General features: G+C 33.4%; 1 protein-coding gene across 1 annotated transcript; it reads left to right on the top strand.

The window, feature by feature from the left end:
* The first annotated feature begins 499 nt into the window (after positions 1–499).
* LOC137808078 (protein transport protein SEC16B homolog) lies at positions 500–9880 on the top strand. The gene is made up of 14 exons (XM_068608985.2): positions 500–863; positions 998–2731; positions 2821–3141; positions 5725–5853; positions 5931–6053; positions 6199–6366; positions 6515–6640; positions 6725–6859; positions 7539–7666; positions 7741–7849; positions 7928–8251; positions 8357–8488; positions 8586–8881; positions 8989–9880. The coding sequence occupies exons 1-14, from the start codon at positions 792–794 to the stop codon at positions 9494–9496; spliced, it is 4305 nt and encodes a 1434-aa protein (XP_068465086.2). The 5' UTR covers positions 500–791; the 3' UTR covers positions 9497–9880.
* Positions 9881–10944: the final 1064 nt, after the last annotated feature.

Raw genomic sequence — 10944 nt, 5'->3', positions numbered from 1 at the left:
TTTTGTTTTAAATACTATTTTCCATTCATCTTCATTTTTAATCATAATTCGGCTGTGTACACTTTTATATATTTTTTAAAATATTATTTGAACTTGTGTTTTTGTCTCACTCATCCTTTCTTCATGAGTGTTTCTGGATTTCTTTAAATTCCCTTAAATTAGACCTATTCAGTATAATTACTCTTATATTCAGTTGATGTTTAATTCCTCAACGGGAGTTTTTGGGGGATCTTAAAATAATTTTTGACATTCTTTGAGGATGCTACCATGCCATGATGAGAAGAAGTTTGAGAAAAATAAATAAGTTTTAATTGAAGAAGAGAAACATAATAATTTCTTATTATAAAGCAGCAGATACTAGAAACTCTTCCAAATATATATATTTATGAATTATGTTTTTTGTTTTGTGTGGGTCACTTTCTACACATGGAGTTTTGACCTACCTTGTCGTCGAAACAACGGTCGCAGCAAAAATACCAGATGCAATTGCATGCAAACAATACACGTACATTTTTTTCTTCATTTTAATCCTTTTTTAATACAAGATTGTGTATGCGGCAGTAAAATGTAGATGATAAAAAAATGAGAATTAAAGAAATTGAGATGTGAATGGAGCAATAATAAATGTAAAAAGTAATCTAAAATTGACAAAAAGCAAACATTGTAATTTTGTGTTATCGATAGTAGGTGAGGTGGTGCGAAATCCAGGGCTTTCCTCTCTTTCTCTCTTTTCTCTCTTCTCTTTTGTTTTCTCTGTCTGATTCTCTGCTAATTCTGAAAATGGATTTTTTATGTTTTCGCTTTTTTTCCTCTGCGCCCCAAAACGTTGCGTTTTATTCAGACGGAAACTTTGCAATTTCCGGGTAATGCCTTTATATTTTTATTTTTTTAAATTTCTCTGTGTTCTTGGATTGCGTGCATATTAGAATTCGCATATCTCGTTTCTGTTTTGGTTGGTGGCTATTTCGGATTCGAATCTCGAGGTTGCGAATTGTAGGAGTTGAAATCAAGGATTGAGTTGGGCGCGGTTGTGACAATCTCCGGCGAATTGGTGACCGGTGCAATTGAGAAGGTTTATGGTTTGGGCGTGATGGCTTCGAATCCTCCACTGGAGGATCAGACGGACGAGGATTTTTTCGATAAATTGGTGGAGGATGACAATGAACCTGTTAATTCTGGCCATGGTGATGAAGGTTATGATCATTCTGATGACGTGAAAGCGTTCGCGAATTTAGGGATTAATGATGACGCTGGAGAATGTCGTAATGAGCGGAAACAGGAGGAAGGGGACGAAGGTGGTGGGCAATTGGATGGTGGGAATGCTCAAGAGGGAGGTTTTTTGGCGTCCTCTGGTTCATTTGGAGGTGATAGTGCGATGGATCATGGTGATCATGGGACGGGTTTGGAGAGTGCTTCAGTTTCCGATGTGAGCAAGAGCAATGGAATCAACAATTCCGAGGTTAAGGAGGTGGGTTGGAATTCTTTTAATGTTGATACAAAAGGCGATGTCGGGTTTGGATCGTATTCTGACTTTTTTGGTGAATTGGTAGAAGAATCTGGCAAAGCATGTAATGATTTTAATAATGAGGTGAAACCTGGTAATGAAATTCAAAATGATGGGTTAAATTCTTTAGGTAATTATAAGCCATGTCAAGAGGGTCAAGGTTATGATACATCATCTCAGGTAAATAACACAAATGGTCAAGATCTGACTGGCAGTCAGTATTGGGAGGATCTTTATCCTGGCTGGAAGTATGATCAGAACACCGGGCAATGGTATATGGTAGACGGCCATAATGCTAATCAGGGAAGCTCTATGGCCAATACAGCTGCAGATTGGACAACTGCTTCTGGTGCGATATCGGAGGTTTCGTATATGCAACAAACTGCGCAATCTGTTGTTGGAACTTTAGCTGGAACTAACACAGCCGAGAGTGTATCATGCTGGAATCAGGCTTCGCAAGGGAATAATGGGTATCCTGAACATATGGTTTTTGATCCTCAGTATCCTGGTTGGTATTATGACATGATTGCCCAAGAATGGCGCTCGTTAGAAACTTACCATTCATTTATTCAATCTGCTGGTCATGGACAGGAAAATGGGCATGCATCTACTGAAAAAAAATTGCCCAATGATGTCAGTTTATACAGAGAGTATGGTCAAGATGACAATTATGGGTCACTGAGCTCTGGTATTCAGACTCCAGATGACAATTGGAGTGGCTCATATGGTATTAACCATCTCCAGGGTCTAGACAGACACGCAACTGAGATGACTACTAGAAATGAGGATACTGCAACTGCTGGTGGAAACAGACTGGGTCACTCTTTTGGTTCAAATATTTCTGTTAACAAAGATCAACAAAATAACTCTGCTTCATTTGAAACAGTCCCATCGTACAATAAAGTGAACCGTGATCATGGTTTGGCCAATGGAACTCTTGAGCCACAAAGCTTTGCTCCTAGTGGGAACGTTGCTCAACATTTTAATTATTCAAATACACAGTTTGATGAACCAAATAATTTCTCAAATGAATATGGTAAAAGTCAGAAGCCCTACAGTTACTCCCAGATCCAGCCATCCTTCCAGGATACGCATCAGTCTTGTGCCCCTCATGTTGGAAGATCATCAGCTGGACGTCCTCCTCATGCCTTAGTAACCTTTGGATTTGGTGGAAAACTGGTTGTAATGAAAGATTCTAGTTTTTCGAATTCATCATATGAAAGCCAGGTTAATTCTTGATTCATGTTTACAGTTTTGATCGATGCTTCCTTTGATTTTTGTGATAATTAACACTGCTCGTTCACTTTTATCTGAAGAATTTTGTCCCAGGATCTGTTTGTGTGTTAAACTTGATGGAGGTTGTCAATGGAAGTATTGATTTATCGAGCATTGGAAGTGGCACTGGTGATTATTTCCGTGCTCTCAGTCAGCAATCTTTCACTGGTCCATTGGTTGGTGGGAGTTTTGGAAGTAAAGAGTTGTACAAATGGATAGATGAGAGGATTGCACATTGTGGATCAACTGACATGGATTATAAGAAATGTGAAAGGTTGAGACTCCTTCTCTCGTTGCTTAAAATAGCCTGTCAACATTATGGAAAACTACGTTCTCCTTTTGGTACAGACACCATAAGAAAAGTAAGTAAATCTATTACCCTTCAAAATCTTTTTATATTTTCTATGCCACTGTTCATTTAATTTCCTGTTATTTGCAATTGATAAAAGTTTTGTGAAGAATTATGCTGCTCATTAATTTACAGCACTATTATTAAGTGTCAATTTTCTAATCTTTCTCTTTCTTTTTTACTGGTGGGCTTTTTTGAAGAAAAAAATTGTTTCTTTTTAATTCATCCTAATATTTAATTAGTTTACATTTATATATTTATTATAATGTAGAAACAAATAATCATAAAAGAAAAAAAACATATAATTTTTTTATTAAAACTAAGAAAATTTATTATTCTTTTTCTCTTCCAAAAAAAATCATAAATTATACTTAAAAAGAGATGAAGGGAGTAATTTTATTTTTCAATGTACATTAACAATGGTTGGTCCAGCTTGATCTGATAGGTAGATGGTAAAGTTGTAATGGCCTTATTTGATCCATATTTCAAATAGAATACAATTTTTAGTCTCAAGAAACAGTCATAATTTTTTGACGGAAGGACTAATTATCCATTTTACCTCTTTTTCAAAAAAAAAAAAAGAAGTAAAAAGTAAACAAATAAAATATGTATTTATAAAAATTAAATTACACTAATGAAAATTATTTTAATATAAAAATTTCGATATATAAATTACAAGTTTTAATAAAATATTATTATTTTTATTTCTTAAATATAATTATTATTTTAGAAGTAGCCGATCCATAAGTTTACGGATTGGATCGCGTTAATTCAAATAGATCATGAACTAAAGGAGCTAAGAAAAAATATTTAATTCAATTTACATCACAATTTTTTAATCATGAGATGATGAAAGCATTTGTTGCATATTTTTAAATCTTTTTGACGAATTAAATTCATTATGGTATTTTAATCCAATACAAATGTAACAGACAAAATCAAGATAAAACAACTATTTATATATCTTACGAAAATAAATATAGCAATTAATCAAATATTTAGCTTGTTTTTTAGAGTTGATTATCCACCTTACACTTTTGTGCTAAAATTTATGAAATGTGACTCAAGATGACGTGAAATAGATAAAAGAAAATAATTATTATACTTTCACACCCTCCTTTTTTTAAGGCTAACATTACAACCTTACTGTTATTATTTTAATAACCTTTTATAACATTTAATTATAAACATATCTTTTATTACACTTTTTATTATTAATTACATTACAAGAAACAATTCGTTATGGTAAAAAATAATTTACCTTAAATTTCAAAATTATAAGTAACACAAAACAAAGTTATTGTCTAACATATTTTTAGTGAGAAAAGACAATTCAAAAGCAAATAAACAATCCATATTCTATGTGTATCTATGAAAAGTAATTTAGAAGCAATCCAAATTTAAAAACAAAGACATATTCTTTCTATAAACAAAATTATTTATAAATCTGTTGAAACAAAGCTCAGTCCTTTCTCTCTCTCTCTTTATATATATATATATATATATATATATATATATATAAACAATATTAAATATTAATGCAATATTAAAAGATGAAGACCCCCTACAAACACCAACTAGAAAAAGTTGCTCAACTTATTCTTCTTGCCTCCTAATGTCTTCAAAGATTGAAAAAAAAAAACAATTTTCACTACTCGTGCTAAAGTAAAGGGGGGAGAATAATATAATACTTGATAACACTACTCATCTTCCCCCTTTTGCCTAAAGATTTTTAATAGATAAAACTTATTATATATTTTGTTTTTTTTAAAAAAAATTGATTAAACATCAAATATTTAAACAAGATGTGTTGATAGTACTAATTTTTTGTAAATCTAAAACGATAGGTGAAGGAAGGGGGCAAGATTGAAATTTAGGAGGGGATGGATATATTAGGTTTAATGCATATGCTGATAACATCTTGTGGATTAGGGGGTGACTGTCCCTGTTTCAATACATGTGTTCCATCCCTGGATATTGATAACATCTGCACCTTTGCTTCCTGCATTTTTTTAATCGTCTCTTATTTATGGAGTGGTTTATTAAAGTTTAATTGCTTTCCTAAACGGTTGTTAAAAGTTAAAATTCATTCTTGTGAACAATCCTGTTAAGTTAAATTCTCATTCACATGGTTTTGATATCAGTTAGGAAAATATAATAGAGACTAGAGAGAATTGAGTAAATTTTATTGTATTTGACATATAAATTACACTATTTGATTTTATTTATTTATAGTAGAATAGCTTATAATTATTACATGACTTTTCACTGGACACAGTGATTTAAAATTTGTAATGATCTTTCAAATATTCAATAGGTATTAACGCACAACCCTTCATCTTTGTTCACTACTTCACAACTTTGTTACTTTTTAATTATTATTTCTAAATGTATTTGTTTAATCTTCTTTTGTACGAGAAGGAAAACTTTGTCCAGATAGGACCTGAAAGTATTCAGATAAACTGGAAATATTTTATCTATGTGGTTGTTCTAACCTTACCATGCCCCATTGGTAGTTTTATTCAATAGTATTATTCCATTCCCACACATGATCACCTCCAGATTTGGTGACCTATTGTGTTTGTATTTTAAACAGGAGAATGATACTCCTGAGGCAGCAGTTGCAAAGCTTTTTGCATCTACCAAGACGAGTGGCAAGGACTTCACTCAATATGGTGTGCTAAGTCACTGCCTGCAAAATTTGCCTTCTGAAGCTCAAATGCGGGTTTGTATAAGTTAACTCCTGACAAACCCTCTCAGATTTCTAAATATGCACATTTTATTGATTTTTATTTTGATTAGGCGACGGCTTCTGAGGTACAAAACCTTCTTGTCTCGGGCAAAAAGAAGGAGGCTTTGCAGTATGCACAAGAAGGTCAATTGTGGGGACCTGCGCTTGTTCTTGCTTCACAACTTGGTGATCAGGTTAGCTGTCATTTTTCCGGTGTTGAATACTGTATTGAACTATTGATTCTGAAATGACTGAATTAGACTGTCCCTTATGTGTCTTATAGTCCTTTTTTAACCAGCTTTTATTGTGGAATGAACTTTGTACATTTATGTATTGCAGTTCTATGTTGACACAGTGAAGCAAATGGCACTTCGTCAGCTAGTTTCAGGATCACCTTTGCGCACATTATGCCTTCTAATCGCTGGGCAGCCAGCTGAAGTTTTCTCTTCTGGTAGCTCAGCTGGTGGGGATCCTAGTGCTTTTAATACCCCTCAGCAGCCTACACAGGTGATCTCAATGGGATGAACTAGTAAACTACGCAAGGGTTATGCACTTCAGTTTTCTTTTTTCCAAGTTTCAATATTTTTCAAAGGTTAATGTTTTTTTTTAATTCAACTAGGAAGCTCATAACTTTCTTGTTACTTTGCAATTTCAGTTTGGATCTAATGGCATGCTTGGTGATTGGGAGGAGAATTTGGCCGTAATAACTGCAAACAGAACCAAAGATGACGAACTTGTAATTATTCATCTTGGTGATTGCTTGTGGAGAGAAAGAAGTCAGGTATAGTTCTCAATCTGTATTTCTGGTTGTTTAATGATTATGCAAATTTCAGTTTTGCTTCTAACTTGGGAGTCATATTTTTAGATCATTGCTGCACACATATGCTATTTAGTTGCTGAAGCGAACTTCGAATCATACTCAGATAGTGCAAGGCTCTGTCTAATTGGAGCAGATCACTGGAAATTTCCTCGAACTTACGCTAGTCCTGAGGCTATCCAGGTTCGTTGAAAATATCTTTTAACTCTTAGGTTGCTTCTTGAACTAAATTTGGTTGTTCTATTGCATATAGCACGAACGTGTTTTGAGTTTATTTCCCGGAAAATGTAATGTACACTGTATATTTGCTATCCCTTCCTCTCTCTATTGGACTTTTCGGGTTCCCAATAGCTTGATTTTCTAGGATTTTACAATGTTCAAACTTGGATCTTTCATTGAATGCTTAAGAAGATCGCATACACATGTTTAAAACCTTGCATGTAGTTTATATTACTTCTTCAATCCTAGGTTTATCAACGTAGGAATGTGACATTTTAAAAACCGTCTGTTCTGTAAGGTTTTGAAATAAACTGTCTGCTTAAAATACATGTGCCTTAACATTTCTTTTTCTCTAGTAAAAGTGAGAAAATAGCCTATGCACTGTTAATGTATTAATATATGGTAAATTTTGATGACCTTTATAATAATTAACGTAAAAGGTATATTGATAGCTAATTCTAAATGACAATGTAAAGTATATAAGATTTTATATTGATGAATTGTAATCGACAATTTAAATAAAAGTTTTTGATTTTGATAGTGCATGAGCATTAAACTCAATATTGTTAAATATGATGCAATTGTTTTGTCAGATGTATTGTAAGTACTCAAAACTGATCTAACCTAACGGTTATTTGAACAGAGGACTGAATTATATGAATACTCAAAGGTGCTTGGAAACTCTCAGTTTATTTTGCTTCCATTTCAGCCATATAAGCTTATTTATGCATACATGCTAGCTGAAGTGGGAAAGCTTTCAGACTCAATGAAGTAAGTTCGTAGAATAGTATTTGTACATTATTGTACTTTGTGTAATCTGCCTTATTGTTATTATGTGGCTTCAGGTACTGCCAAGCAGTACTCAAATCCTTAAAAACTGGTCGTGCACCAGAAGTAGAAACATGGAAGCAGTTGGTATTATCTCTTGAAGATAGGATTAGAACCCACCAACAGGTACTTCCTTGTATTTGACTGAGTCTTCATTATTTTGATAGTTTTGTTATTTATACTCTTAATTAACAAATTGTTCAGGGTGGGTATGCTGCAAATTTGGCACCTGCAAAATTAGTGGGCAAATTGCTCAACTTTTTTGATAGTACTGCACATAGAGTTGTTGGTGGTTTACCACCACCTGCTCCATCATCGTCATCATCTCAAGGAAATGGTCACGGAAATGGACAACAGCACCAGCCTGTTGCAAACAGAGTATCGAATAGTCAATCAACAATGGCAATGTCATCCTTAGTTCCATCCGCTTCAATGGAACCAATCAGTGATTGGACAGCTGATAATAATAGAACATCAAAGCCTAATAGAAGTGTTTCAGAGCCAGACTTTGGCAGAAGCCCTCTCCAGGTGTGTGACTACTATTAAGGATGTACTTCAAAAAAAATCAGTTGCATGTGTTAGTTTTTGTTCAGTGTATGTTTTTTATCGGGGAAAATGGTTGATTTTTTCCAGGGAACTTCACCTGACAGTCAAGGAAAAACATCAGTATCGGGGGGTACATCTCGCTTTTCTCCTTTTGGTTTTGGCTCACAACTTTTACAAAAGACAGTAGGACTAGTTATGAGACCTCGCCCTGGTCGACAGGTATTATTAGTCGTTTCATGTTCCGTGTTTGTTTTCTGTTAGTTTCAGCAGTGCTTTTGAGCCAATTCAAATGGTTCGTGTTCTTCTCTTTATGAAGGCTAAATTGGGTGAAAAGAACAAGTTCTATTATGATGAAAAACTGAAAAGATGGGTAGAGGAAGGTGTTCAACCTCAATCTGAAGAAACTGCACTACCACCTCCTCCAAAGACTGCTGCTTTCCAGAAAGGTTCAACTGAATACAGCTTAAAATCTGCACTGAAGAACGAAGTATCATCTTCTAAGGAGGGATATGATTCAAAAACTAAAAGTCATGAACATAACCGAGGGATTCCACCAATACCACCTAGCACAACTCAATTCTCTGGCCGAGGTCGGGTTGGTGTTCGATCTAGGTAAGATAGTCATAGTCTTGTTATGATAATCTTGTTGTTGGAACATAGCAAAGTTCAACTTTGTTTATAGTAGTGGAACTTTTACGAAACTTGTGTGGTCTATACAGGTACGTTGACACATTCAACCCAGGTGGTGGAAGCTCTGCAAAATTGTTTCAGTCATCATCTGTCAAACCTGCTTTGGCTGCCAATGCAAAGTTCTTTATTCCTGCTCACACACCATCATCAAATGAGCAGACAATGGAAGCTATAACAGAAAGTAATCATGAAGATAGTTTAACTAATGAAAAGCCTTCAACGTCGTACCAATCCCCTGAAGTTTTACCACCATCGGCCAGGCCAAGGTTTCCAAGTATGGGTAACATCGGTTTCCAGGAAATAATGACGAATGTCGGCAACTCTCAAGTGCCTCATTCAAGGCGAACAGCTTCGTGGGGTGGTGGGACTATTACTGACCTATTTAGTCCCTCAGAAATGGGAGAAAGTAATCCTTCTGGTGAACCTTTGGGAATGTCACCATCAACATTTGTGCCCAGTGAGTTTTCTTCAATGCGTACACCTGTAAGGAGTGGGAGTGGAAGTTTTGGAGAAGTTCTTCACGAGGTTCAACTTTGAGCAGACAATTAAGTTGTAAATATCAAGTTTTGTTTATGGTCATCAGCGTAGTTGGGATATCCCTGCTGCATTTCTCTCAAGTTCTAAACGTTGGTATACATCAGGTGAAGTTCATAAAGAGAAATAACACAATGGCTCCTTTTTCTTCCAACCTGTTGTTTTACTTTCAATGCCAAGGGATATACCGCGTAGGTGAGTAAGTAGTACAACTCATTTGTTCATTTTATTACACAACAAAACACACTAACCCTCAAGGAAAAAACTCCTCAACACATCAAACAAAAAGAATAGTTTGTGGAATTGTGAAATATCTTGCACTTTTGTAATTTTCATTTAAGAAATGAAATATAATTTAATGATAATTCTGATGGTTTTTCAAGTCAATCTTGCATCAGATTTCTCTTTGTTTGGATTAGGGAGTGGAAAAGAGAGAGTGGATTTGAGATGATTTGAAGGGAAAGTGTAAAGAAAGGTAGGGTGTTTGGATTAAGGTAAATAGAGTGGAAAGTGTGGGAAAAGTTTATAAAAGTTTGTGAATGATGTGATAGATGTGACTGAAATTATATATTTTTTAATTGATAAAAATGTAAGTTTACATATTTATCCTTATATTTAAAAATAGTTAAAAATTAATTTGATATATTTATTTATAAATTATAATTATTTTTAATTAAAATATTATTTAAATATTTATAATTATAAATATTTGATAAAAATTTATTTTTCATTATTTTTATCTTTCCTTTTTTTAATTAATATAATTATTATATAAATTTATTTTTTAATTATTAAAAAATATATTTATTTTTATTATTATTATTTATATTTATAATTAATTATATATAATATGATTAATTACGTTTTTATAATAATTTTTTTAATTTTAATTATATTTTAAATAAAAATAAAAATAATTTAAGTTTAAAATAAAAGGGTAAAAAAGTAAATTAAAGTTAAATATACAATTTTTTTCGCAAATATGCGAAGAAAGTTTTGCAAGCAAATTTTTTTTCGATTCACGTGCTTTTTTTTTTTTCTTTATGTGGATTCATCTTATTTTACTGTAAACAGTATTTATTTGCCTTTTCACACGCCTTTAGGAAGATTTTTCCTTATTCTTCTCTCTACTGTAGAGCTAATTTCTCCCTCTTCTTTGCTTGAATCAAATGTATTAATAATAATAAGTCTTAATTACTTCAGAATTCAGTGACTACTAAATGATTTTTTTTGGAAAGATGCAAATGCCATTGAAATGTAAGGACCTTTCTAAGCATGGTTCACGAATTTAGAGTACACTTTTTTTATTGATCTATAGACAGAACACGCAGAATAGATGAGTCGTAAATATGCGAAAAAAGATTAATTATCGAAGGGAAAAAAGTGTATTATAAAAAAATGGTAGGTTGGAAAATTGAGGTGACAAAGAAAAGAATAAAGCGTAGCTCTGG

Source organism: Phaseolus vulgaris, chromosome 3 (assembly GCF_051622355.1).
Source record: "Phaseolus vulgaris cultivar YP4 chromosome 3, ASM5162235v1, whole genome shotgun sequence".
NCBI classification, from domain to species: Eukaryota; Viridiplantae; Streptophyta; class Magnoliopsida; order Fabales; family Fabaceae; genus Phaseolus; species Phaseolus vulgaris.
This window is presented reverse-complemented; position numbering and strand designations above follow the sequence as displayed.

Coding starts and splice junctions, on each gene's coding strand:
- LOC137808078 (XM_068608985.2), top strand. CDS start 792: ATGTTTTCGCTTTTTTTCCTCTGCGCCCCAAAACGTTGCGTTTTATTC. Junction 6,641..6,724: donor TGTGGAGAGAAAGAAGTCAG/GTATAGTTCTCA, acceptor TCATATTTTTAG/ATCATTGCTGCACACATATG. Junction 6,860..7,538: donor CTAGTCCTGAGGCTATCCAG/GTTCGTTGAAAA, acceptor TTATTTGAACAG/AGGACTGAATTATATGAATA.